This window comes from Ctenopharyngodon idella, chromosome 11, assembly GCF_019924925.1.
Source record: "Ctenopharyngodon idella isolate HZGC_01 chromosome 11, HZGC01, whole genome shotgun sequence".
In the NCBI taxonomy this organism is placed as follows: domain Eukaryota; kingdom Metazoa; phylum Chordata; class Actinopteri; order Cypriniformes; family Xenocyprididae; genus Ctenopharyngodon; species Ctenopharyngodon idella.
The window spans coordinates 12,886,422-12,914,143 of record NC_067230.1 but is presented as its reverse complement, the minus strand read 5'-3'; the positions used below and the strand labels follow the sequence as shown (position 1 = coordinate 12,914,143).

Genomic DNA, 27,722 nt, shown 5'->3' with positions numbered 1-27,722 from the left:
GGGCGCCTGCAATGTACTTCATCAACTTCTTTGTCTGAAGAAATTCGCCTCACCTCCCCAACCACTGTCTCTACAGTGTGGACACTGGAAGAGGAGGATTATTAATAACACCTCCCTCAACTCTCTGTATCCAATTCCTCAGAATTAGACATACCACATTAATCAGTCAGGTCGGAAGCAGCCACAAAATAACTTCCTTAACCAACTTGAAAGCAACAGAGCTAGCAGGAGAAGTCCGACAAGGGAAAAACTTCCCCACAGACAATTAAATTGTCGTGTGTACACACGTGCTTCAGACACCGGTCACACTGATGGTGTTCCCCATAGCATCAATCCAAGACACAGCCTCTCGTTCTACTTGAAAAAAGGAAACTGTAAATTGATTAACATTAAATTATATGTAATTTCACTGTGAAATACTGTCAAATTTATGTTTTTTGCAAGTAAAAACTATGAATTATGATATAATTTACTATTTTTAAAAAAAACAGTAAAAGGACATTTCCAGAAGTCCCTGCGTTACACATCACATATGATTACATTTTTTTATAAATAATTTTGGTTCCTCTTATTTTTGTTATCAATAATGTACATTAGTATTTTGTATTATATTTTATGCTATTTAGTTAAAATTTATTGCATCATTTTAGTGTTGTGTGTTACCCTGATGGTTTCTATGACCCTGTACACCATCTAAATATGAGTGTTGATCATGTTTTATGATATTATTAAATATTAAATATTATTATTTCCATATTTTAATAATAAAAAATATATTTTTATTACAGTTGTTTTAACCATTTGTATTTTATTTTTTATCTATTACAATTATTTTTTTGATTTATTAATTCAGAAAATTTGACCATCAAAATACTTCATGAATGAAAACTACCATTATTTCAACAACAAGTGAGTCTGCTACAGTAACTGCAGTGTAAAAGCAGCTATGAATGGTAAATATGCACAAGACCAATCACAATTCAGTGTGTACTGTAAAACGATAAATTGCAAAAAGTGTATTCAAATGAAACACTAAATTACTGAGTTTTTTCTGCTGCTGTGTGTCTTCTGTCAGTTCCTGTATTCCTGATGACTCGGGTCAACATGCTAATTATCATCTGCAGTGGGTACAAACATGGTTGATTTAGGTAGATGAAAGGATTATGAGCAGAGAGATTCCTGTAGATGTGAAGATGAGGTGAAGCAGAAACATGTACGGTGAGGACCTTTCCAGACGGATGCCGAAAGAACCTATAATCACAGCTGCTTTGTTAGTGATACCAAAAGCACACATTTCCCTCTGATCATCTATTCTGCCTGAGTCCATCCTGTGTGTGTGTATGTGTGTGGGTATGCGTGTGTGTAATCCTCATAATAGAAATGCCATCTCTGATTTAGACGTTGAGATGTGATGACAGTTGTGCCACTGGGAGTGAGGCAGAGCCATCGTCCTCATAGCTCATATCAACAGAATTGAAACTATAGCTATGGAATTAATATCTGTGTTCAGAGAAAAGATATTTTGAATGTTTTTGACTGCTCACCAAGTCTGCTTTATTTGATCAAATATACAGTAAAACATTAATATTGTGAAATATGATTGCATTTTAAAATAACTGTTTTCTATTTTAATATATTTTAATATGTAATTTATTCCTTTGATGCAAAGCTGAATTTTTAGCATCGTTAGCCCAGCGTCTCATGATCCTTCAGAAATCATTCTAATATGTTGATTTGCTACTCAAGAAACATTTCTGATTATTATTATTATTATTATTATTATTATCAATGTTGAAAACTGTTGTGCTGCTTAATATTTTTGTGGAAACCATGATACACTACCATTCAAAAGTTAGATAAAAAAAAAATCAATACTTTTATTAATACTTTATTTTATTTAGTTTTATTTCCATTCATCAAAGGAAAAAAAAATAAAATAAAAAATAAGCAGCAAAAAAAGTTTTCAACATTGCTAATAATAAGAACCATTCTTAAAGGGGACCTATTATGCCCCTTTTTACAAGATGTAGCCTAATATAAGTCTCAGGTGTCCCAAGAATGTGTCTGTGGAGTTTTTTTTTAGCTCACATTACCTCACACATAATTTATCCCCTATCTGTCAGTCACTTCGATGTTGTGTCGATGTGATGACACTGGGGGTCGCACTTGGGAGCCCCAATAGGTAACTGTAATTGATAAGTGCAACAGAGTTCCCCTGGGCGCTTCAATGAGCAACTAGAAAGACAAATTTCCAAAAGAGAATATTCTCAAACAAGAGTGTTTCTCTATAAAAGAGCAAACACAGATGAAGAACATCTTTTTAAAGACTTTTTTTTCACCTATGCATTTCTGGATGCGGTCGACACCTGTCTCCATCAGATGGCCAAGATCAGTTAGGGCCATGCCCATGCTGAGGATCTTTTATGGATGGGACATGCACTCATTGCGAGAGTGTGACCATGGGAACGTTGCAGTCACAACTTTCCTGCTTTTCTAAGCAGAAAGTCACCTCGGTTGCTCCTCCTCCTCCTGCTACAATGCACAAGGCCTTGGCAGCAAGCACTGAGAGCGATGTGAGGGTACCAATGGAAGCATTTCCACTGGGTGAGTCCCCACGGACCTTCCATTCCTCAGCACTGTTACGCCCGGAAAATACATGAAAGGACTTGCGTGGACAAAAATTTGCAAAATGATAACAATTTATTGGGAGTTTTGGTTCGGGAGTCGACAAGGCCAAAACAACAAACAAAAAGTTCTTAGTTTTAGTCCTCTACCTTACCTAAACAAAAAAAAAAGAAAAAAAAATACAATTCACTACCCTAACTACCTAACCCAAAAACAGAGATCAAATGTTCACAAAAAGAAATGTCAGACTCCTTACTCTCTCAATCGACTTCAAAACTTGTCTCTCCCGGTCGAGTTCATGGATGAGTTAGGTGCTTCCCTGCGGGTGAACCTAATTTCTCATTCAGTGCTCAAGATGAGGGTGAATTGTCAATCAGCCCCTTCCTGACGAGTTCCAGGGAGCACCTTCTTTCTCAGGGGCAGGGCATAATTTGGCACCCATGCCCAGACCTCTGGAACCTCCATGCCTGGTCCTTGGTTGGGATGCAGAAGACCTAAGTGGACTGTCACCTACGCTGAATAGTGGCATGTGTTCGCGAATTGGCGTTCTTCCCAAGGGAAGACCCACAGAGATCTGCAGTTGGATCAGTGCTTCCTTCCTGCAAAAGAGCACACCTCTGGCTGTCCCCTCCACCTTTAAAGTATATGTTATCAGGTTCTTCAAGAGACACCAGGAGGTTAAGTCCTCCAAGGAAAAGGAAGCGCTGCCTTTGCATTGATGCTAAGCAGCCTTGAGCCTGGTCATTACATGGGTTGGAGACCTTTGTGAAAAACCAGGTTGCTGCACCTTATTCCATTGCTGGGCCTACAGAGTGCTTCCGTTGAGCCTTTAGAGTCAGTTGAGTCAAGTACGCTCTCATTGAAAATGGCCCTTCTGACTGCGCTCACTTCCATCAAGAGAGGTTGTCAGTGAAAAAAAGGAGTTTGGCCAGCATACTCTCACAGAATCCTGAGACCCTGGCCGGGCTACTTGTCCAAGGTTCCCACTACCCCTTTTAGGGATCAGATGGTGAGCCTGCAAGTGCTTCCTCATGACAAGGCAGACCCAGCCTTATCGCTGCTCTGCCTGATATGATCCCTGCGTGTGTACTTTGACCACACGGAGGGCTTCAGACGCTCTGAGCGCCTTTCCTGTCCCTGAGGTGATAACGTCCCACTTTTTTGATCCATGTAATTTTACCGTTCGATGAGCCCTGGACATCTTTCTAACCTTCAGCACCCATCGGTAGCCAAATTCAGTGGAGGAATTTGTTGTGGTATACCCCTTTTCAGGTGAGCCTAAGTAATTGGGCTAAGTGCTCTATATGTGCTGATTTCCTAGTGGAAATCCAATATGATGTGTTCTCCACTGTTCAGTTTCCCTGTCTGTAAACCCAGTCTTCCCCTGGACAGAACCTCGCTCTGCCACAAGTCACTGTGTCTGTAGAGCTCTTCCCTTTTCAGCTCTCTTTTTTACCTACCACAAGGACTTTCTTCCATGTGTGGTACTTCCCGTTTGGTAAGTCCATGTGATGTATTCTCTACATACTAACCTCCCTTCGGGCAGGATGTGGTCTCCATAGTGTCCTTTCTACTGCATAGGAGAAACATATAGGGCTTAAATACATGGGGAGTGTAATCAAGGATAAAATGGAACAGGTGTGGGAACTGATTAACAACAAGGGAAACTAACTAGAGAAATAAAGGTCCAGGTATACTTAATTTTCCGCGTTCCGCTCCATCTCGCGCATAGTTGAGCACCCAAGCCTTTCAAAGTATACTCCTTTGTCTGTTAGCGCAGAAAGACATGTTCGGCACGTGTGCACTATCTAGTGGACTTTGTTTTCAAGCACTCAATTCACTTGCACATGTGCTGTTTTACGCACACCGTCACAAAAATTGGGCTGCATGTGGACGGGGTGTGTGGGCGTCCATGGACCCCCCCGATGATGAAAATGACATCACACGGACAGTGTGCGAAGTATACTTTGGGCTTATGGCAGGCAAAACAGGAACAGAACACAAGAGAAAACTAAACCAGAACTGAAAACATGTTACAGTACTGTGTTAATGTGAATCAAACAACAAGAGAAAAACAGAAAATCACTCCCTGCTCTTTACTGAATACCTCAATAAGCATCCATTTCTTACTTAATTGCTGCTGTTAAACATGATTTGGTACATAAAAGGAAAATTTTCAAGCTACAAGGGACTGCCTTCATGATGCTTTTATGGTCCTTTTTTGGTCCTTTTTGTTAATTTTGGTATTTGACAGTCTGTGGTCACTTTATTCTCCTGTTATATGGGAGAAAAAAAGCAACAGGAAAGTATTTCAAAATATCTACTTTTGTGTCATGCAGATAGTCATACAGAATAACATGAGTGATTAATCAAAAACAGAATTTTAATTTCTGGATGAAATATCCCTTTCTGAGCTATCTCGACAGAGAATATGCTTATTTTGAAAATAAGAAGAAAAACCTGCCCTGACAGAGAGCAAACACCTTAGCAACAAAAGAACATATGTTGTCTGATTATTATGGTTGGTTATAAATAGTCTAGGTAGGATGTACACGAAGATCTGCTGCATTTAGAAACAGATTTAACAATCTACCACAGTTCCAAAAATCTACTAAAAACCCACATAGTACTGTACACATTCGCTGCAAAACTCTTGTCTGGTCTCTAGAGTGTAGTCCAGTCTCGGGTGTGGGAGTATGTGACAGTATCAAGTGTCTGGATGAATTAATGTTACATGGAATAAGAGAAACATTTGTGAAGAGAATCTCTATATTTATACTTCTTTCTGGGTTTCAAGATTTTAAACTTCACAGACCTCTTCTTATTTGCATACTTAGGTGGTTAGTAATCTTGGCTGTTGGATTGAGTGGACAACAGTTTTATTTTAGTATATATGCTATTATAGTTTTGGATTAGTTTTTATATATGTTTAGTTTTTATTTTAGTTTAATTTGTATTAATATGTAATGTGCATTTCTAGGCACATTACCAAGGCAACATTTCTATTAGGTAACATATAATAATAATTTATTTCAGCTTTATTTATTTATTGATGAAATGTTTTTATTAGTTTTAGTTATCATTAATAATACTGTATAGCATGCAGCAAGAACACAACCTGTTCAGAAAAGGAAAATATATTGTTTACAGTTTATAGTGTGTATTTGTGTTTACCTCACATGTTGAAAGTGAAACTATGTTTTTGAGCAGCGATATCACTGCTACAGTAGTTCAAATGACAAATGTGATGTTACTTATGCTGAGGTTCAAAAATGTGAGAATGCCATTAGTATTTTTAAGGGAGACTACAGTCAACATTTTGAGTGTCATCTTGAAACTTCATCCTGATATCTGCTTTTGTGGAATTCTAATAATACAATTTAATGAAATTGTCAAAAAGCCTCTTCAGTAAAGCTTCAGATGTCAGTGTGTCATTGATAGCGTTTAATCATGCTGTCAGAATTATACTGATCTTGTTTTTTTCTTTCTCTGCAGGAATCTTTTAGACAGAGACACATTCTCCAAATCTGATCCATGTGAGTACAGCCAATGGAAGACTGTCTTTTCATTTTATACTCTTTCTGCATTATTAGTGGCCCCCACTCGTTTTCTCCGTAATCTCCTGTCTTTCGCCTCTCATCAAACATCAGCGTGATTCTGATGAGTTTTTCTCATCTGCAACGCTCTGCATGTCTCCGACGAACCTGAATGAATCATGAGCCCAAATGTGCAATGGCAGCAAGTTCTCATCTGCTGGAATGGTAGACAGCGAGTGATAAGAAAGAAATAGTTCTCCCAAAAATGAGCATTTAGCTCACCTTCACAATATTTTAAAGTGCCCCTATTATGCTTTTTCGAATATTACCTTTCAGGCAGTGTGTAATATAGCTGTTGGTGAATGTAAAAGGTCTGCAAAAGTTTCAAAGATGAAAGTGTGCAACAAATAAATGTATTGTTTCCTAAAAGAAAGCTTTGATTCTGAACTGCCGAAATGAGACATCAGTAATTCCAGTCACACTTCCTGCTCGAACCTACATAGGTTTGTTACAGATTTGCATAATGCCAGTCTATGGTCTTCATTGGCTACCCTGAAAAACATCTACTTTGACCCTCAAACACTGTAGTTGTAGCTGAGACTGGAAGACGCTGTTTTCTGCACTGCAAATCCACTTTGCTGCACTTCCAGAGGATGAGACTCGTGCTGGAATTGATAAGGAAAAAAACAATGCCATCGTTACTGTTTGTAATACTGTGTGTCAAGCGCTGAGATCTGAAATTCAGATATGATAATGGGCGTTTGACACGCACTGTAAGTGGTCAACCAATCACAACAGACTGGGTTATCTGACCAATCAGAGCAGAGTAGGCTCACAGAAAGGAGGGGTTTAGAGGTACTAAATCTTCAAACAAACCATTTTCAGACTCTTTGAGAAATGAGTCAATGGATGAGTGTAAACCTATTGTAGGACACTCAAAAACAAAATTAGGAACCTTTAAAATAGCATAATAGAGCACTTTAAAACCGTTTGACGTTCTTTTGTCAGTTAAACACAAAAGAGAAATGTTGAAGAGTGCATTGGCAGCTTCTCCATAATAAAAATGAATAGGGATCACCATAAAAGTGTCATAAAGGCACACATTATTCATTCTGTTCGTGGTATTTTATAAAAAATAGAAATTAATTGAAAAAGTAATGAATGAAATTTATTGTTTATATTTTTTTTTACATTGTTTTGTTTACATTGTATTACATGTATTGTTTACATTTATTGTTTTTCAGTTATTATTGAAATGATTCAAGCATTTGGCAACATAATGCCATTTGTTGGTAACACTTCAGTATGGGGAACACATTCACCATTAACTTCAACTTTTGCCTGAATAAACTTCCAAATAAACTGCTTTTTATTATTTTCTTTTTAATAAGTTTCTGTAGTGTTCAAGTTTAGGTATTGGGAAGGATTAAGGGATTTAGAATAGAGTCATGCAGAATAAAGCATTAATATGTGCTTTATAAGTACTAATAAACAGCCAATATACTAGTAATATGTAAGCTAATAAGCAACTAGTTAAAAGTGAGAACTGAACCATAAAATAAAGTGTTACCCATTTGTTTTCCTAATACCATTACAGAACCGGACTCGTTAAATTCCTTCCCTATTTTCCGTTAATGGTGTCACTGATGTAAACCCTGATGTGCTGCATTGTAAGGCATCATATTTGAATCTATGCATATCTAGATTGACAAGATTTTCAGTAAATAACGACAATTTTTTGTCTGTTTGTCACACAAAATGATCATATATTTTCATATCTGAAATGTTCCTTTTGACAAGTTCATAATATTACTGTTTATAATATAATAAAATATTATGCATTTTTTGTATGTAAGCAAATATTGGCACTAATTTTTGCTATTTTTGTCTCTTTTCACAGTGTGCGTGTTGTACACTCAGGGCGTGGAGACCAAGCAGTGGAGAGAGGTGAACACACACACACACACATTCACACAACATAACTGTTCCCAGCTTGCATTGCTATGGTTTCATCTCCGGTGTTGTCCAATCAGGCGTGTTGGTTCTCCCTGCAGCAGCATGCGGTCAAGCGTCTGTCTGTTCTTCCTCCTCCGAACACCATCAAAACACTTCCAGTGTCTTATCAATAACAAGCAACACCCAGTTCAGCACCTGTACAACAGCTCTCTGTTCTGTCTCGACCTGGTGTACAGAGCGAGAGTTGTTTCTCCAACTGTGTCGTTATAACGATGAGTCAGTTTCCGTACTTTCCAATTTGAGGTAATGAATCAGAAGAAGACTGTCCTGCTGGGTGGTGCTGATTAAACTTTGGTGTTTTGAACAGTGTTTATCTCACTAGGTTAGTGATAAGAGCTGGTACATAGTCATTTGGTCATTTTACCCTCTAAATGTCTTTAGAAGTATAATAAAAATTATTTTATCTTTAATAGCATTAAAGATGTAAATAAGTAAGTGGTAACTATGTCCTCTATTGCAAAGACTTGTTTTCTCTCAATGACAGACCAAATATAGTTATAGTTTTATACTATAACTCAGTGTGCGGATTATTCAACACAGGTTCATTGGAATTAGCAGTTTCCAGCTGAAATGAACACAAACCATGCTAAAAGAAGCAGATTATATACTACGTTATTATGACTTCAAAACACTTTTACCATATGGCATTATTTGTAAACTAATACGTTTTAACGTTTGCATCACATAACCAACTCCATACGTATATAACATTTCTGATGTAGTAAACTTGCTTGCTAGCTCACCTGGTACAGCACCGCACAACACTCGATAAAAGATAGAAGCTCAATACTTGTAGTGCAGTGTTTTTTATCTCACGTTTGCTTTAGTTAAAACTATCAGGCATGTTTAGGGTTTAATGTAGGGAGTACTTTATTTTCAAACACTAGACTAGAGCATTAAGCTTATAGCGCCACATACCGGACATTTCATTTCCGATCTGACATAAAATTTACATCAACCAATGTAATAAAACATTGCCACATTAAAATTTCTGTACAATGTTCACTCTGCTCTTATGATAAAATCATACATGATTGCTACAGACAAATATATGTCAATGATGACAAATTTTATCAGTTCTCACATGTGCCAAATGTGCCTCTGTGGATGCATGAATGATTTTTGAGAGCTGTAGTGGGAGTGAAAGATTTTCAGTGAATTACTTAAAGTACCCCTATTATGCCTATTTAAAAGTTCTTAATATTGTTTTGGGAGTCTCCTACAACAGGTTTACATGCATGCAAGGTCAAAAAACACTTTAATTTTCTCATAATTTACATTTAATTTTAACTCAGTTCTTTATGATTCGTAAATGATTCGTTAGAAACAGTTCAAAGAATCAGTCTCTCTAAACCCCTCCTTTCAGTGAGCCTACACTGCTCTGATTGGTCAGATGGCCCAATCCTTTGTGATTGGTCTACTGCGCGCACCGCACACCCATTGCCATAACTGAATGACAGCTATCAATTCGCATCACATTGTATACAATGTGTAGACAGAAAAGATAGCATCAATTTTACCGTATGAATTTGAGCCCGAGTCCGACGATGAAACGAAAAGTAGCCGATCAACCAGAAACTGATTCGCAATCACGACTTGAGCAGGACTTCTCTATGGTAAGTGTCACCTTAGTTATACTTTATGTAGGTGCACCTGTGGGAACTGTATCAGAATGCCAAGCGAAGCTGAAAACCTCTAACATAAGATAAACATTTAGGCCAGATGTATACACAGACTTTTTCGTCATAACTATTAACAAAGTAAAAAATGGCTATATCATTAGTTTAGTTTGACATAACAATGGGTGTTTACTGTTTACAGAGAAAATACTTCAACTAGTTAGCGCGGACTAGCATCTTAACATCCTATTACGATACAGATAGAGCTCCACTCTACTGTAATACTAAAACCGCAGAGGACCGCAGTTATGTAAGTGAACCAGGCCCACAGCTATGTTGTAAACTCCCACGTTAGCCGAACACAAACGTGAATAGCTGATAATTCATTACACTCTGTAAACAAAAGTCGTGCTCCATCCTTGATCATTACTCCAAGTAATAAGACTGCATTAATCGACACATTTTTAGACAATATTGAACCCACATCTGAATAGCAGAACTACAGAAACTTGAGTTAGCCGGTTAGCAGGAGACAAACAGACGAGGGTGTACGTTACACAACATAACATACAAAACTACGAATTTTGAACGATCGCTAGAAAATATAAACTTCAATTATTAATCATACTTACAGGTCGAGATTCAGAGGAGCAAGCTGGTCCAAATAAACTGGGCATTGATCCATATTTTAAGTCCAAGCGTTTTGTGAATCCTGCTTTAAACTCCCCGAGGTTTGAGAAGCAGTCGTCAGTAAAATGACGGGAACACAACAAAAGATTGTACTGCTGTGGTATTGTTGAAAAAATGAATTTTCTCAGGTGTCTGCGTGTGCAATAAGTGGGCAGGCAATATGCTAATGTTCCATTGTGATGTCACAACGAAACGGCTTGGGATTCGTTTTACAAACGACTCGTTTAATTGACTCAGAGTCGACTCTTACTTTTGAGAGACAATAACTTAATATACGGTGCATTTTCAGATTTAAAACTTTGCAGGATGTTTTCATTCACTTAGAACACTATTTAGAGTCTCGTTAACTTGGATAGCCTGCAAGTTGCGCTGGCAAGCTTGACTCGAAAAGGAGCATTTCTGTCCGAGCGATATTTTGGAAAAAATATTAGACCATTCACAGCATTTGATAGCAATCATAAATGTTAGCCTGGTGTGTATCGCTCTGTTTGGCAAACAGGTACGCTATGTATAGTGGGCGTCCATACGGGTTTTGCACAAAAGATTAACATGACAACACATGCTAGTCGATGAGTTGAATCAACTGCACAGCAACTACATAAATTTAACCATTAACCATTCAGAAACGTCCAGTTTCATTTTGAAAGTTGTAACTTCTTCCTGAGTCTCTCCATCAATGTCCGACTCCGGTTTGAACAATGTAAGGCTGAACACCGTTACTGACAATCCTCATTTTGGCTGCGTGAGATTCTCCAGCTTTGTTGTTGTTGAGCAACCGAAGTGCGAGCTGTTAAAGCTCCTCCCTTTTCTGGAAAGGGGGCTGGGAGCAGCAGCTCATTTGCATTTAAAGGGACGCACACAAAAAACGGCGTGTTTTTGCTCACACACAAATAGGGGCAAATTTGACAAGCTATAATAAATGATCTGTGGGGAATTTTGAGCTGAAACTTCACAGACACATTCTGGGGACACCAGAGACTTATATATAAATATTATATCTTGTGAAAAGAGGCAGAATAGGTCCCGTTTAAATTTCATATCTTCTGACTGAAATGTAAAACAACATCATATGGACTATTTTGTGTTCCACGGAAGAAAGTACGCCAGTAAAGGTCTTGAACCACATGAGTGTGCGGAAATGACATGATGCTTTTCTTTTAAGGTTAGAGGCTTGATAGTATATATTGATCTAAAGTGTGTTTCCATACCCGAACTACTGTATAAAATTCAATGTAACTGCAACTGATAAACACATCACTATTTATCTTCTGAATTTCATATCTGATATGACAGAAAAACAAAACAAACAAAAAAACAAATAAACACACTTCTCAAGATGTTAAATACGACACAGAGGTCTTTGTATTACAAAAAAATGAAATTTCTCATCCAGTGGCAGGTGATTTTGCCTTGTCCCCTGACTGTTACATATAAAGCTGAGAGCTGAGGTAGCCTCATACGTACACCTGCAGAATATTTGTAGAGTTTCGTGTAGGCGATGACAGCTCACCACAGCAATAAATCCTGGCATGCTTCATTTCTCAGCTGTCTATTTTTATAAGCAGTCTGCTCATATTCAGTGTGAAGAACAGGAGAGACTGTCATTAAAGGAGTCAGGTGAATGAAATGTTATTATTTGTAATTTTTGTATTTTGTTTAGAAGCTTTCATTTCTTGCTTATGGAATGTTATGGGAATCACAGATCAATTTAGAATTGGATAAAACATGCAGGAATAACATGAAAGACATAATCTACATCAGTCTGGCCATGTTGTTGTGTTAAATGTCTGTCTTCAGGTATGATGAAGAGGCACTTTTGGCTTTTAACACTTAATAATACAAACATGTGAACAACAGGAGATGATTAGTGCTGGTTCTGTTCACTTTCACTGTATCTCTCACTATATTACACAATACAGAACTGACAGGTATGGTCTCCTCAACGCATTTCTGTGAGGATCTTGACTGGTTTCCTGTACTGAGAAGAGGGTTTGGGCCTTTTTATTATATAGGCTTCAGTGCTTTCATGACATCCTGCCCAGTGTCCATGCAATCCCTGTGCAAGAGCTCTCTTTCTGACAGAACCGTCACCTCGGGATGTCAAGTACTTGAAGAGAATTTACTGTTTTGTGAGTACAGTAGTGTGAGCGTCAAAGATATTAGCTATGGTCACTATTGTAGAGTTTTTCTTTAAAAGAAAAAGAAACCACACAAAATATGTAAAACAACTTTCGATAGCTCTTTGTGATCATTTGATATAAATACTAAACCTTTATTTAAAGAAGACAGATTTACACTGGGCATCAAGTGGCAACTGAACACAGTTTAAAAATTGTTTATTGTACAAAAGAAACAAAATATTGGATTTTTTTTAAATAATAAAAATATTATTATCCTTAAACTCAATATTAATATTAGCAAGAACTGAACAGGCCCAAAAAATGCACATTGATTAAAGGATTATTTCCTTAAAAATGAAAATTTCCTGATAATTTACTCACCCCCATGTCATCCAAGATGTCTTTCTTTCTTCAGTTGAAAAGAAATTAAGGTTTTTGAGGAAAACATTCCAGGATTTTTTTTCATATAGAGGACTTCAATGGCTACCAACAGGTTGAAGGTCCAAATTGTAGTTTCAGTGCAGCTTCAAAGGGCTCTACATGAGCCCAGATGAGGAATAAGGGTCTTATCTAGTGAAACCATCAGCCATTGTATAAAAAAATGAAAGAAATTATATACTTTTTAACCACAAATGCTCGTCTTGCACTGCTCTGCAATGCGCCACACATTAGTAATCACATTGGAAAGGTCACGCGTGACGTAGGCAGAAGATATTAGCTATGGTCACTATTGTAGAGTTTTTCTTTAAAAGAAAAAGAAACCACACAAAATATGTAAAACAACTTTCGATAGCTCTTTGTGATCATTTGATACTAATTATTTATGGTAGGGTGAAAAACTCCATCTCATTTTCTCCTTCAACTTCAAAATCATCCAACATTGTTGTTTTACCTTTTTTTTGTAAAGGCCGTTTGACTTAGTCTTTGCACGTTCGCTTTGTAAACACTTGCTCGGTACTTCCGCCTAAGTCACGCGTGACCTTTCCAACGTGATTAAAAAAGAAAGACATAAACATCTTGGATGACGTGGGGATGAGTAAATTATCAGGAAATTTGAATTCTGAAGTGAACTAATCCTTTAGCATGACATATGGGGCTTTCGCACTCGGTGGTTATAGGAACTGTAACCGCAGTTATACCACAACCTTGGGTATCTGCTGAAACGGATGACAAGCTGATACCAGTACTGTTTTTTTTTCTTAATCAGTTTATATTATATATACCTCATTAACTACACATTACTTCATTATAATGAAAAGAGAACATTTAGAGAAAAATGCACACACACACATGCACGCGCACACACACACACACACACACACACACACAAATCTTGATTTTAAAAACTGCAATTAAACTATTATTATATGCTCTATAAAAAGTGTTTCTTTTGAAATATATGGTGGAGATTTTTAATAGGACAACAGACTTGATGGATACGACAGAACAAATAAATTGGCAAAATAATTATTATTATTTGTGCAGAGATATCATAGTATGAAAGGCTCCAATACAGAGCGGCACGAAAGCGTTTATGCGACTATGCGCATCCTGAGCACATAATGACGCTTAAAGCAACATGAAGTCACGATGAAACAATGAAACATTCATAACCGAGAACAATGAGAAGATATATTTTATGTGTGTAATACTGAGAGTACTGCATGTGTCTAACAGTTTACTGAGCCTTTTTCATCAGTTTTAGGGTGTTTTCACACCTGTAGATCGATTGAATTGTTCCGAAACATGGACTTAATTTGTTACAATGTTGCATTTTCTTGTTGGTTCGGTTTGCTTTAACAAGGCAATATTTCAAAGCGTACCAAAATGTGTTTATGCAAGTCACATGCGTGTACAACTGTCCTCTTATTGCTCAGAGTTTGCTCTGCGTCATCCATTAAAATGATTGACAAGTTCACTTCATGAGCATATTGTGGCTTGTTTAGTACCTACTGTACCTACTGTATACGAATGTAGCTGTCATTCCCGCTGTTAAATTATGTACTACATTCGTACTAATTCAAGAGTGATCTCTCTGTATCTCCCAGCATGTGTCGAGACACACGCAAACACTATATGAATGTTATAATGCAGCTAGAGCAGGAATCAAGGCTTCGTTGGGACAGCGTTTTTGTACGGAGAAGCACGATTACACAACTTTTTAAGATGAAGATGTGCTCTTTGGTTTTTAACTGCAGTAACTAATGTGCTCACTCAAGAATCAAACACTGCTGCATTATATATAGCACATTTCCCGTTCTGAAATATGATATTGTTTAGTTCGTTGGTCCGTTGGGTCAGATTGCTTTCACACCACAAGCGAACCACCCCAGAGTTCGTTTGCAGTCGGGTCGAGACCACCTCGTTCAGGCGATCTTGCAGTGATTGTTTTGGTGCGGGTCCGAGCGTGATTGCCGTGTTCACATATGCCTAAACGAACCGAGCCAAGGGAGGAAACGCACCAGGTTCTGAAACAAACGCTCAGGTGTGAAAACACCCTTAAATTCCAGTTATGGTGTGAACGACGAGTTTTATTCAGTCCTCTCATTCAATAGCATGTACCACACCATTGAGAATCACCAATAAACTCCTGCTAAATACAGTCATTTTAAACAAAAGCCCACCTTTATGTTCAGATTATGCATAATAATTGGAACACTGGAACATTTTGGAAAGAGTTTTGCCATGCTGACTGTCGTAACTGACAGCCGCGATGGAGGGGAGAGTTTCCGTGAACTTAAATTTAACAACGTGATTACTGTCTTTTTCTCAGATAAAGCAATTTAATGGCTTCAGAACAATTGGACTATAAGGCACTAAACTTTGTATGGTGATTTTTTTTTTGTCCTTTTATGAGCTTGACAGTAACAACCACGTGGGTAATGCAAAGTATTGAATTTAGAATTTAGAACCTGATTCGACAAAAAAGTTCCATATCGGAACCGTACCGATAATGAGTATTGGATCGTTGCATCCCTACCAGGGCGGTCCTCCGAGAGCTAAATGTTCCCCTATAGGGCCATTTTCCTGGTTGTAATCACACCACCAATAAGAAACTCTGTAGTGATGCAAGCCGGCAGAGAATGATGTCATATAAGCATCAGCAACGTCAACAACTTCGTAGCGTAAAGGTTGACAAGTGCCTGGACGTCAGGTCCATCTATCGCTGTTTTCCATGTTCATGGAGTAAGTATATGTAAACTGTGTTCATGGCTTTTTAAAAATGCTGGATACTGGTGTCTCACATGCGTTCAGCCAGTCGATGTACACTTACATCACTGGTAGTTCCTGTTGTGCTGGGTTAGACCCTACTCTGAAGTAGGAGCTAATTATAACTAAAATATAACTATAACTAAAATCTTTCCCAGTTCCTGCAGTGCGACCACACCAAAAAAGCAGAGACTTCCACCAATAGTTATGGGAAATATGAAAACGTTTGTCCAGTGCGAAAGCCCCTATAGTGTACATTAAATAAGAAAACTGACTATTTTATTAAGTGTAATTTACTAGCCTACTATAATTTTCACATTATTGCCATGTAAAATAACTTTGATTTGATCACTGTGACCACTAAAAGACCCTTTGGTGCTGACATACTGTCCTAAGCTCACTCTGGCTTCTGTTTGCAGTCTGTAGATATGACAGCCCTGACCAATACGGGTGACTGCCTTTCATTGGCAGGTGTGTGTGTGTGTGTTGTCACTGGGAGAATCTTGGCTCGTGTTGTTTGTCTGATAATGCCGTGAGCCATTCCTTACATTTTGAGGCTAATTAGATTATTAAAGCGCTTTATATGCACTGGAAAGAATTCATAACAACATGGTGCATTGTGTTTATACTGAATGTTTAATTTTTAACTATAATTTACTCTTTTTAAAATATTGCAGACCAGTCCTGCATTTACAACTGCTGAAGTTCCAATTTTATCTGATAAGCTTTTACTATTTTATAATGTAAATCTATTTATCTGTGTGTTTTAATACTTTGGTACCACTTTATATTAAGTGTCTCGGATATGTAGAACATCAAGTATTTATATATCAATATTCGCTCCAAGTTAAATGAATGCAACTAATGTAATTCAGGTGACATTAGAAGCGATAATAACTAAACTTATTCCAATGGGACGTTCTGTAAATTGTATCTGAGCTAGTAGTTACAGTACCAAAGGGGCAAAATCTAATGTAAGGATCTTTCATCAAGTTTTTAATTGCTTTGTCTGGTTTTTAACAAACTGAAATAAAGTTCACAATGTTTGGAAATCATGAGCACAAAGAAGGCAGAAACAGCTTAGTATATTCTATCAACAAACATTTTAATTACACGGCTTCATTGCTGTCATTCCTGACAAAGCAATTGCAAAGCTAAATAGACCTTTTTTGTTCTTTCTGTGCATAATGAATGTAAATGAAACATACAGTATAGAACATTAATATCCAGTCTACAAAGAGAACTGCTATCTATCTGTTTTAGACGAGGAGTGATTATACCAATTGCACACATTTGTCAATAATTACTAATAATTAAGGCTCTCTTTATAAAGCTTTTAGCTTGCTGATTTGAAATGAACAGAGCAGTCTGAAGGGTTCATTTCTACCAGCACAGCAGCGCAATACTTGTTTCTAATTAGATTTTATTCATTAGATGGTTGAAAGCTCTTTGTGGATACTGCAATTAAAATTGTTACCTAATTGTTGCATAAGTAATTTGAACTCCTGACTTTTGCAAGGGTTTGGCTTGAACTCTGGTATTTTTATGGTTATTATTTAAACTTATTCTTTTCTGTACAGAAACTTATTTTTAAGGCATTTTATGTCCAGATAAACAGTATTATTTAAAAATACATAAATGTGATTCATACAGACAATTATTTGACTAAACCTCTTATATGATGATAATGCCTTCAATGTCTGAAAATAAAATTAATTCTGACATTTTTGGAGGGGCTTAAATTAATAAATGTCTTGCCAGTTAATTATCCTTGAATTGCTAAAAAGTGTTTTAAAAAACAATTGGTGTACCTATTTTGGCATAATCTTTTATAATTACTTAAAATAAGCAGTGAGGCTTTTTTTTTTATTTTTTTAAATATCATTTATATTTGGAAAACCTTTGTTTGCCAAAATCAGTGTGGCAAAGTTAGTTCAACAATTAACAATGTTTGTGAAAAGTATATATTAGTCCTGTCAAATAGAATAATCGCATCTAATATAAAAGTTTATAAATATATAATATGTGTGTGTCATATATATATATATATATATATATATATATATATATATATATATATACACACACAGTGCTCAGCGTAAATGAGTACACCCCCTTTGAAAAGTAACATTTTAAACAATATCTCAATGAACACAAAAACAATTTCCAAAATGTTGACAAGACTAAGTTTAATATAACATCTGTTTAACTTATAACATGAAAGTAAAGTTAATATTATACACATTTTTCAGTTTTACTCAAATTAGGGTGATGCAAAAATGAGTACACCCCACAACAAAAACTACTACATCTAGTACTTTGTATGGCCTCCATGATTTTTAATGACAGCACCAAGTCTTCTAGGCATGGAATGAACAAGTTGGCGACATTTTGCAACATCCATCTTTTTCCATTCTTCAAGAATGACCTCTTTTAGAGACTGGATGCTGGATGGAGAGTGATGCTCAACTTGTCTCTTCAGAATTCCCCATAGGTGTTCGATTGGGTTCAGATCAGGAGCCACTGAATCACTTTCAGTCTGTTCTTCTTCAGAAATCCAACAGTGGCCTTAGATGTGTGTTTAGGATCATTGTCATGTTGGAAAAGTGCACGACGACCAAGGGCACGGAGTGATGGTAGCATCTTCTCTTTCAGTATAGAGCAGTACATCTGTGAATTCATGATGCCATCAATGAAATGCAGCTCCCCAACACCAGCAGCACTCATGCAGCCCCACATAAGGACACTGACACCACCATGTTTCACTGTAGGCACCATGCATTTCTCTTTGTATTCCTCACCTTTGCGACGCCATACAGTTTTGAAGCCATCAGTTCCAAAAACATTTATCTTGGTCTCATCACTCCAGAGTATAGAGTCCCAGCGGTCTTCATCTTTGTCAGCATGGGCCCTGGCAACTGTAGGCGGGCTTTTTTGTGCCTGGGCTTTAGGAGAGGCTTCTTTCGTGGACGGCACCTATGCATGCCATTCCTCTGCAGTGTATGCCGTATTGTGTCATGGGAAATAGTCACCCCAGTTTGGCTTTCTACTTCTTTAGATAACTGCAGTGAACTTACATGCCAATTTTCTTCAACCTTTCTCATCAGAAGACGCTCCTGTCGAGGTGTTAACTTACTTGGATGACATGGATGTCTCTGTGAGATGGTTACAGTTCCATCTTTTTTAAATTTTTGTACCACTTTTGCTACAGTATTCTGACTAATAAGTAAAGCTTTGCTGATCTTCTTGTAGCCTTCACCTTTCTGGTGTAAAGAAATTATTTTCTTTCTCAGGTCTTGGGACATTTCTCTTCCATGTGGTGCCATTGCTGACAGCATGAAATGGGAAGGGGTTTTAACACCCTTTTATATTCAACTGTCTGCTAGACACCTGTGTAATGAATAATTAGACTCACCTGTGGTTGAATTCTTGTTAAATTAGACATTTGTAGTCTAAAATTTAGCTTTGCTCCAGAGACTTTCAGTGGGGTGTACTCATTTTTGCATCACCCTAATTTGAGTAAAACTGAAAAATGTGTAATCTAAGTTATATTATTAACCTTACTTTCATGTTAGAAGTTAAACAGATGTTATATAAAACTTTGGAAATTGTTTTTGTGTTCATTGAGATATTGTTTAAAATGTTACTTTTCAAAGAGGGTGTACTCATTTATGCTGAGCACTGTATATATATATATATATATTAGGGGTGTAACGGTACACGTATTCATACCGAACCATTCTTGTACAGGGCTTTCGGTTCGGTGCACATGTGTACCGAATGCATTACATTGCAACATTAGCCTAATCACCATTAACCACCAAATAATTGCAATAAGCTCTGCATTTTGTTACTTTCGATTAGAAACAAAGCTTTGATGTGGCGTGACTGACAGATTGCTGTATAGGTGCCTCAGTTCATCCGGCAGTGCGGGGGCGGAGCACGAGTGAACGTTACACCCCTAATATATATACACATATACACACACACAAACTTATGTTAGATGCGATTATTCGCGATTAATCGATTTGACAGCACTATATATATATGTTTTTTTTAATACCTTTGAATATTCTTGGGGGGAAATGATTAATGATTACGTCTATTGCAAGTTTTATTAACTTAATGGTTAAACTTGACATTCTTAAGGTAATTAATCAAGTTTTTATTTGCAATGAACTTTTTTCAAAAATGTATGAAATTACAATGAATGCGAAAATGTATGTTGCGTTTTAAAATAGATTGTTTTTAAAAGAGTCCCATTAACTCAGACTTAAAAATGTTACATAAACACATGAGTCACATGACAATTTATATTTGCTCTAATATCACATAAACCTAAGAATGATCATTTCTCAACCTTTTTGACACAAAGGCCTCTCATTGTACAATACAATATTCAAAGGCCCCCCATATTGGCTTAATAAACTTTGTATTAACAGAAATTGGGAGTGTTGCTATATTAACTTAATTAGAGACGATGCATTTTGTAATTCTTTAAAATTCAATATTCTGTGATTCTGTATGTTTTTCAATACCACTGCTTTAGGTCCCTTCTGAATAAACACTTCATGATCCACAGAGTAATGCAAACACAGCACAACACAACTGTTTTTATCATCTCAATATCAGCTCATGGAAACAGACTGTTCGCAGGGTATTCATTCATTTATTTAAACTTTTCCAAACACTGAATAATTTATGGTCAACATATATTGCATGAAAAGTCACTATAAGCCTCTAGGTGAAAAGCAGGCCACTAAACAAACATTCACTTAGATCAGTTCAGTGTCAAAAGGTGGCCTCAATTCCATGTTGCACATTTAGCCTTTGAAAGAGGGGAGGGGACCTGTCCAATTGTTTAGTCTTTTTTTTTTTAAAGGGAAAAGGGGTTAATGATGGAGTGAGATGCCCCAGGCTGGGTTTCAGAGAGATATAGCACGCTGTTTGGCTGAAGCCCCCCTCTAATTATGCAGACATAATTGTCACCGATCTTCAGAGCTGTCGAATAGCCACACCGCTGTAATTAGTGCTGCCACTGAGGACTTAAAGTTTCACTAAACCTTTCCAGTTCTCACACAAGATCGCACACCTCAGCAAACCAACCCTCCGGCATTAGACGAGTCTCTGGAGGATAGTGGGGAGTAAAGGAAAAGGACAGTAACAAGGGAGAAAGAGAGCAAAATCAGAGGGATTACACCAATTTTATTAGAGAGGAGTTTCCATTTCAGCTTAATTCTCTTATCTGCAGTGTTTTGTACCAAACTTTTACCATTCTCGATTTTTTGGTCCTCCATTACTCATTCTGTACCTTATATCCAATTTCATTGTCTCACCCTGTTTCCTTCCTCTCTCTCTGACCCCATCTCTTCCTCCGCTGTCCCTAATCCACTTTCCAGTTTGGAAGAACGGAGGTGATTGACAACACGCTAAATCCGGACTTTGTCAGGAAGTACATCCTGGACTACTTCTTTGAGGAGAAACAGAGCCTGCGCTTTGATTTGTGAGTTATTTCCTTTGATCCCTGTCCTAAAGAGTCTCGCATCCACACCAATATTCCTTCGGACAAACCTCTCACCTCCTCCCGCTTCCTTTTTCTTCTGTCACTGATCTTTGATGTAACCATCAGGAATGTTCCAATGCAGTGTGTCAGATCCCTAAATTAAACTAACCGTCTGATTTCCCTTTTTTTTTTTACGATTTGCTTTTGGCCCTCTTACTAACTTTATCTTAACCGAGTTAGTAAATAGGCATGCATGCATGATTGTTTTGTGGTCTGTTTAGTTAGCAAATGTTTTCTTAGCGGTTTCTTGTCATTTGTTGCTAACTTGCATTTAGTGGTCTCTTAAGGCCCATTCACACCAAGAACGATAACTATAACGATGACTATATTGGCATCCAGTGGCACCAATAAGCTTGTGATGCAGTTTTGTCATCTGCCGCTTTAAATGCTTGAGCTCTTTAAAGTCAGGTGGATTTTGATTGGCTGTCAATGTTTGTATCGTTAATAATAAAAAAACAATTCTGAGGGGCCGTTTACACGACACCGTTTTCAGCTAAAAACGGAAAACTTTTTATGCGTTTTGGCTGTTCAAATGGGTTTCAAAGTGCAAGTTTTTGAAAATGATACCGTTATCGTCTCTGTGTAAATTACAAAAACACAAAATTTTGAAAATGGTGACTCCATACACATACGTAATACCTGTTCAGTCTATAGGCGCATAGTTTCTTTACAAAGTGACATTGCCAACTACTGGCCTGGCAGCAGAATACAGCGTTTTTAGTCGTTTTTATGCATCCGTGTGAATGGGGATCATTTTGACAAAGTTGTTGTCTGTACACGAAAAACACAAAGGAAAAACTTTTCTGCTTTTAGTACATCGTTGTTGTGTAAACATACCCTGAACGCAATTCCAATAATTTTGTTCTTGTGTCGTTATCATTATAGTTATCATCCTTGGTGTGCACAAATTTAGAATACTGGATTCAAAATTCTATTATTTTCCATACACTGAAAAAAAATGGTGTAGGATATAATTTGAGAATCTTCACTCAGAAACTGCTAGTAAATTTTACAAATGATTACAAAGAAACAGTAAGAAACATTGATTTAAACTTTCAATTTTTGAAGTAGAAAGACTGAAATAGGATTTCTTGTAAAACGTTCTCCAATAATTCTTGTTTAATTTACAACTTTGAAAAATCATTTTTTTTTTTTTACAGTGTAGAAAGACAAGCGTTATGTTTTGCTGTGCATTCAAAAGAATAACCCTTGAAAAAAATTCTCGAAAGACTTGTTTAAGCTTAAGTGTGTAATTCACAGTAATTCTTAAGAAAGAAGACATTTCTTAAGACCAATTCTAAGTTTGCAAGGATTGCCATAAGAATGTGAAGTACAATTATTGACAAACTCTTAAGATATTCTGAAATATTTTATTTTTCCTTAAGAAGAAGATGGTTGATCTTGCCAAACACTCACTGATCGACTCAATGAAAACCACTTTTTGCACTGTCTGCAGATTATCATAATAATCATAATGATTTTTTAATGTGCTATGGAAGTTGGAGGTTATCCTAACTTTAAGACGATAAGTTTTAAGAACATTCCTTTGGATTCTAAGGATTTCCTTTTTCTTTAGAACATTCTTAAGAAAAAAGATTAAGACATTCTTAAGAAGTATCCCAATGTTTTTGAGAATACAAAAATATTTGTAACTTTATTCTTTGGGTAGAAAATAAGAAGAAAATGTAAAGAATGTTTAGTGAATTCAGTCACAGATGCATTGCTTTAATACTAAAAAATGAAGTGTAGTAGTTTTTATGAAACTTGTCTGGTAATGGCAAGCATTAAGTTGTTTTGCAAGCTTACTTGAAAGACAATTTTTTTGTGTGTATATTTCAGCATTTCTTCAACCATTAAAGTAGTTGTTTCCTTTTAAAGTCAGTCTTTTATGGCATATCTTTTAATTAGCTACTCAATGTTTTTAAAGACTTTGGTTAACATTGTTTTTTCTTTTTTGTGTGTGTTACTTTCTACTTAATTCAGATATGATGTCGACTCTAAAAGTCCTGATCTTTCCAAACACGTAAGTAGTGCTGTAATGTGACCCTCATGTAACCTGAACGAAAACGTTTCTGTGCTTTTCAATTTCTTTTAAAAAGTATCCACATATATTTAGCAAAACTCTCATCTTTTTGAATGGAAAGTCATCGACACAATCCACAGTTGAGGGATAAATTTACCTCATGTGGAATTATATATACAATTACTCATGTTAAAGCTTTTTGAATCCACATGATTTAAGTTTTGTATAATAAAACTAACTATTGTTAATTAAAAATTACATGCAGTGTTTGTCTGACATAATTGGCGTTTACTAATGCTGAAGCATAAAGTGGAAAGTAAACCAATATGAATAAGTATTTGCACAGATGCAATATATTTGGATATTTTTTATTTACATTCGCCCTATTCCTGGTATTTTGATCACACCTCTTTTAATGCACGCAGATTGATCATGTAGCTGTCACTAATCATCACTATCTCTCTCTTCTCTGGTTTGATCACCCACGAAACTGTGCGTGATGTTGTCTGTGTGGCTGGTATTGTATTTGTGTCTTGTGCTTTCTGTTACATGCTGTGCTCTATTGTAAACATGGCCGTGCTCCTTCCCAGAAGCCCCTTGAACTATACGTACGTCTTTGCCTTTCAATTCACTACTATAACAAGAGGGCAGAGCGTTGAGATTTGTTGAATTTGATAAACTCTTACCGCCTCTTCTACTTGATCCTACCCACTCCATCTAGGACTTTCTTGGCCAGATGTTCTGCACACTGGGTGAAATTGTGGGGTCACCGGCCAGCCGACTAGAGAAACCTCTTGGGTGAGTAGAATACATCCCAGGTGGCACCTGCTGATTTTACTAGAACTGTGCTGGCTTGTTTCCAGGGTCCAAAAATTAGGCCACACCTGCCAGTGGTGGGTGCATGCAGCGGCCATGATTTTTTTTTTAGTGCCTTTGAAAATATTAAACATTTTCTATATATATATATATATATATATACATAAAGAAAAAATATATAAAAGTTTGTGGCCACTAATATATATATATATATCTATATATATATATATATATATATATATATACTGTGTATATTTGCAATTTATATAGTATTTTTAATAGTATTAATATTTATATACATATTACGTGTAATAATATATATATATAAATGATATAAAATATATATAATATATTTTTATATATAATATTATTTATATATTATAAAAAAGCATATTTGTGTCACACTGTAAAAAGAATTGTTGGTTTAACTTAAAAAAGTAAGTTACCTGGTTGCCTTAAAGGGTTAGTAATTCTGTCATTTATTACTCACCCTCATGTCGTTTTACACCCATAAGACCTTTGTTAATCTTCGGAATGCAAATTGAGATATTTTTGTTGAAATCCGATGGCTCAGTGAGGCCTCCATAGCCAGCAATGACATTTCCACTCTCAAGATCCATTAATGTACTAAAAACATATTTAAATCAGTTCATGTGAGTACAGTGGTTCAATATTAATATTATAAAGCGACGAGAATATTTTTGGTGCGCCAAAATAATGACTTATATAGTGATGGCCGATTTCAAAACACTGCTTCATGAAGCTTCGGAGTGTTATGAATCAGTGTATCGAATCATGATTCGGATCGCATGTCAAACCGCCAAACTGCTGAAATCACGTTGGCGCTCCGAACCGCTGATTCGATACACTGATTCATAACGCTCCGAAGCTTCCTGACGCAGTGTTTTGAAATCGGCCATCTTTATATAAGTCCTTATTTTGTTTTTTTTGGCACACCAAAAATATTCTCGTCGCTTTATAATATTAATATTGAACCACTGTACTTACATGAACTGATTTAAATATGTTTTTAGTACATTAATGGATCTTGAGAGAGGAAATGTCATTGCTCCCTATGTAGGCCTCACGGAGCCATCGGATTTAAACAAAAATATCTCAATTTGCATTCCGAAGATTAACGAAGGTCTTATAGGTGTGGAACGGCATGAGGGTGAGTAATAAATAACAGAATTTTAAATTTTTAAAACCCTTTAAAATTTTGAGTTAATTGAAATTAAAAATTTGAGTTAATACAATGAAGGCGATTGGTTTAATAACCGAAACTCTAAATATCTGAACCACATTAATTATTGAAGTTGATTTGACAAAAGAAAAAATGTGATAAATCGTGAAAATAATTTTTTACAGTACAGTCAGCACAGGTCATTATTATAACGTACATCAGTGAAGGTCAGATTTATTTTATTCATTCTTACAGGTCGACTTAAACCATGTATGTAAATGTTGCAGTTCTTAATAAACTTACTGGCAAGTAACTTTTTATTTATACGACAGAGTAATTTTGCACCCTGCTTGTTTCTGTTGGCTGTTTCAGTGTTGGCAGAGGACACATTAGCAAACGCACTCATCTGTGGCCCATTTTTTCACAAGCATTGTTAGTCTTTTCATTTCCCCGTCATTGGCCCTGCTAGAGCAGGTCCATCCAGATGGAGTCTGATCATGGAGCGCAATATTTCTGGCTGAGAAACTCTTTAATTAGAGAGGTACCCTGATGTGTGAGATCAACAGATTTCAAGGCTTAGCTAGTGATCCTCATTAGCTGTAACCGTGCATTGTGGGTAAACTTGTCAGAGGATATTTTCCTTCATGTAAAAATGTTGAGACATGCATTTTGAGCTATTCTCCATAAGTTTTTGTTCTGTGTTATGTCTTACAAAAGCAGAATCACATATTCAGAAAGTCCCAGGGCAGACACAACTTTTAATGAGAGCTGGAATTAGTTGGAAAAAATGTAATACAGTGTTGTTGTTGTTGTTTAGTATCGAAATCATTTGTTTGTCGGCAAAGGCATTTACATGAGCTCTACTTTAATGCAAATTACAATATTGTTTGGAAAATCACTCCAGTCTTAATTCAGGGTCTTCCTACATGAAGCACACAATACATATATTTCTCTGAGTTCAAAGCTCAAAGCTTGTGCGTGTGTGGAGACATGAACATGTTTTTCGTTGATTAACTGTTCTTTTGGGAATACCTAGGCTCAAACACACACTAAAATTGCCTCCTTCAGGCTTGTAGACCGTCTAATAAACTGAAAGGGATAACGCAGTACACTTTTGAGGCTATGTGAGTAAGTCCGAGGATATTCACTGTCAGCATGTGTGTTTCTATCACGCCCAAGAGAATTGAGTTTTGCTCTGCCACTATAGTGTCGTGCTCAAGCTGCGTTAAGCCTGAATCCCCCTGCAGGCGTCCAAAGAGATGCTGACCACAGGAGGCTTTCATGACATTGATGAAAAAGATCTAAACTCAGTAAAGCTGAAAGTTTAATAGCCTGCTCCGGACATGTCAAGGGTTTCAAAGACACTGCAGATGCTCGTATAGACACCGATTTTAAGAGATCTTAAATGCCACTTTCCATTAATAGGGTACAATTTGGTGACCCATTACTTTTGTTCAGTCAACAGTCCCTTTTTCATTGGAGTGATAATAACTAGTAGATATGTTAGATAATGAACCTAGCATGAAAAGATGCTTGTTTGGAGTTATTTAACTTAAACATTAGAGAAAATAAATTATAGTTGTAAATTACAGTTGATAAAATTGACCCCGCTCAAAAGTTTACATACCCTTGATTCTTAATACTGTTTGTTGTTACCTGGATGATCCACGGCTGTTTTTTGTTTTTGTGATGGTAGTTCATGAGTCCCTTGTGTGTCCTGATCAGTTAAACTGCCCAACGTTCTTCAGAAAAATCCTCCAGGTCCTTCAAATTCTTCAGTTTTCCAGCATCTTTTGCATATTTGAACCCTTTCCAGCAGTGACTGTATGATTTTGAGATCCATCTTTTCACACTAAGGACAACTGAGGGACTCAAACAAAAAAGGTTCAAACATTCACTGATGTTCCAGAAGGAAGCACGATGCATTAAGAGCCGGGGGGGGGGGGTGAAAACTTTTGAACAGGATGAAGATGTGTACATTTGACTTATTTTGTTTAAAGATCATGTTTTTTCTTTTAGTAATGCCCTTCAGAAGCAACAAAAGATACTTACATGTTTCCCAGAAGACAAATTAAGTATAATTTACCTCAATATTCAAATTCAAAAAGTTTAATCAGGTTACTTGCAATGCACTGTAAAAAAAAAAAAAAAAAAAAACCACCACAAAATTTATGGTGAAAAAACGTCAGCTGTGGTTGCCAGAACTTACCATATTATGATGGTAACAGTTAACTTAAATTTACATTAAAATGTGTATTTTATTTACTGAATTAATGTTAATATGCCAAAATACTAAAAATGTTTTTTTACCTTTATAATAT

The 27,722-nt window shown here is 36.6% G+C and overlaps 1 protein-coding gene across 4 annotated transcripts in view; it reads left to right on the top strand.

The window, feature by feature from the left end:
- cpne5b (copine Vb) overlaps window positions 1–27,722 on the top strand; it is a 180,134-nt gene that overhangs the window by 36,731 nt on the left and 115,681 nt on the right. For 2 of the 4 annotated variants that reach the window (XM_051911629.1, XM_051911631.1), the window contains exons 2-7: window positions 6,121–6,161; window positions 8,062–8,108; window positions 21,216–21,319; window positions 23,363–23,402; window positions 23,993–24,010; window positions 24,124–24,200. In XM_051911629.1, coding sequence (XP_051767589.1) covers window positions 6,121–6,161; window positions 8,062–8,108; window positions 21,216–21,319; window positions 23,363–23,402; window positions 23,993–24,010; window positions 24,124–24,200 — 327 coding nt within the window. The remainder of the gene's footprint in view (window positions 1–6,120; window positions 6,162–8,061; window positions 8,109–21,215; window positions 21,320–23,362; window positions 23,403–23,992; window positions 24,011–24,123; window positions 24,201–27,722) is intronic. The other 2 variants (XM_051911630.1, XM_051911632.1) reach the window with 1 other exon arrangement.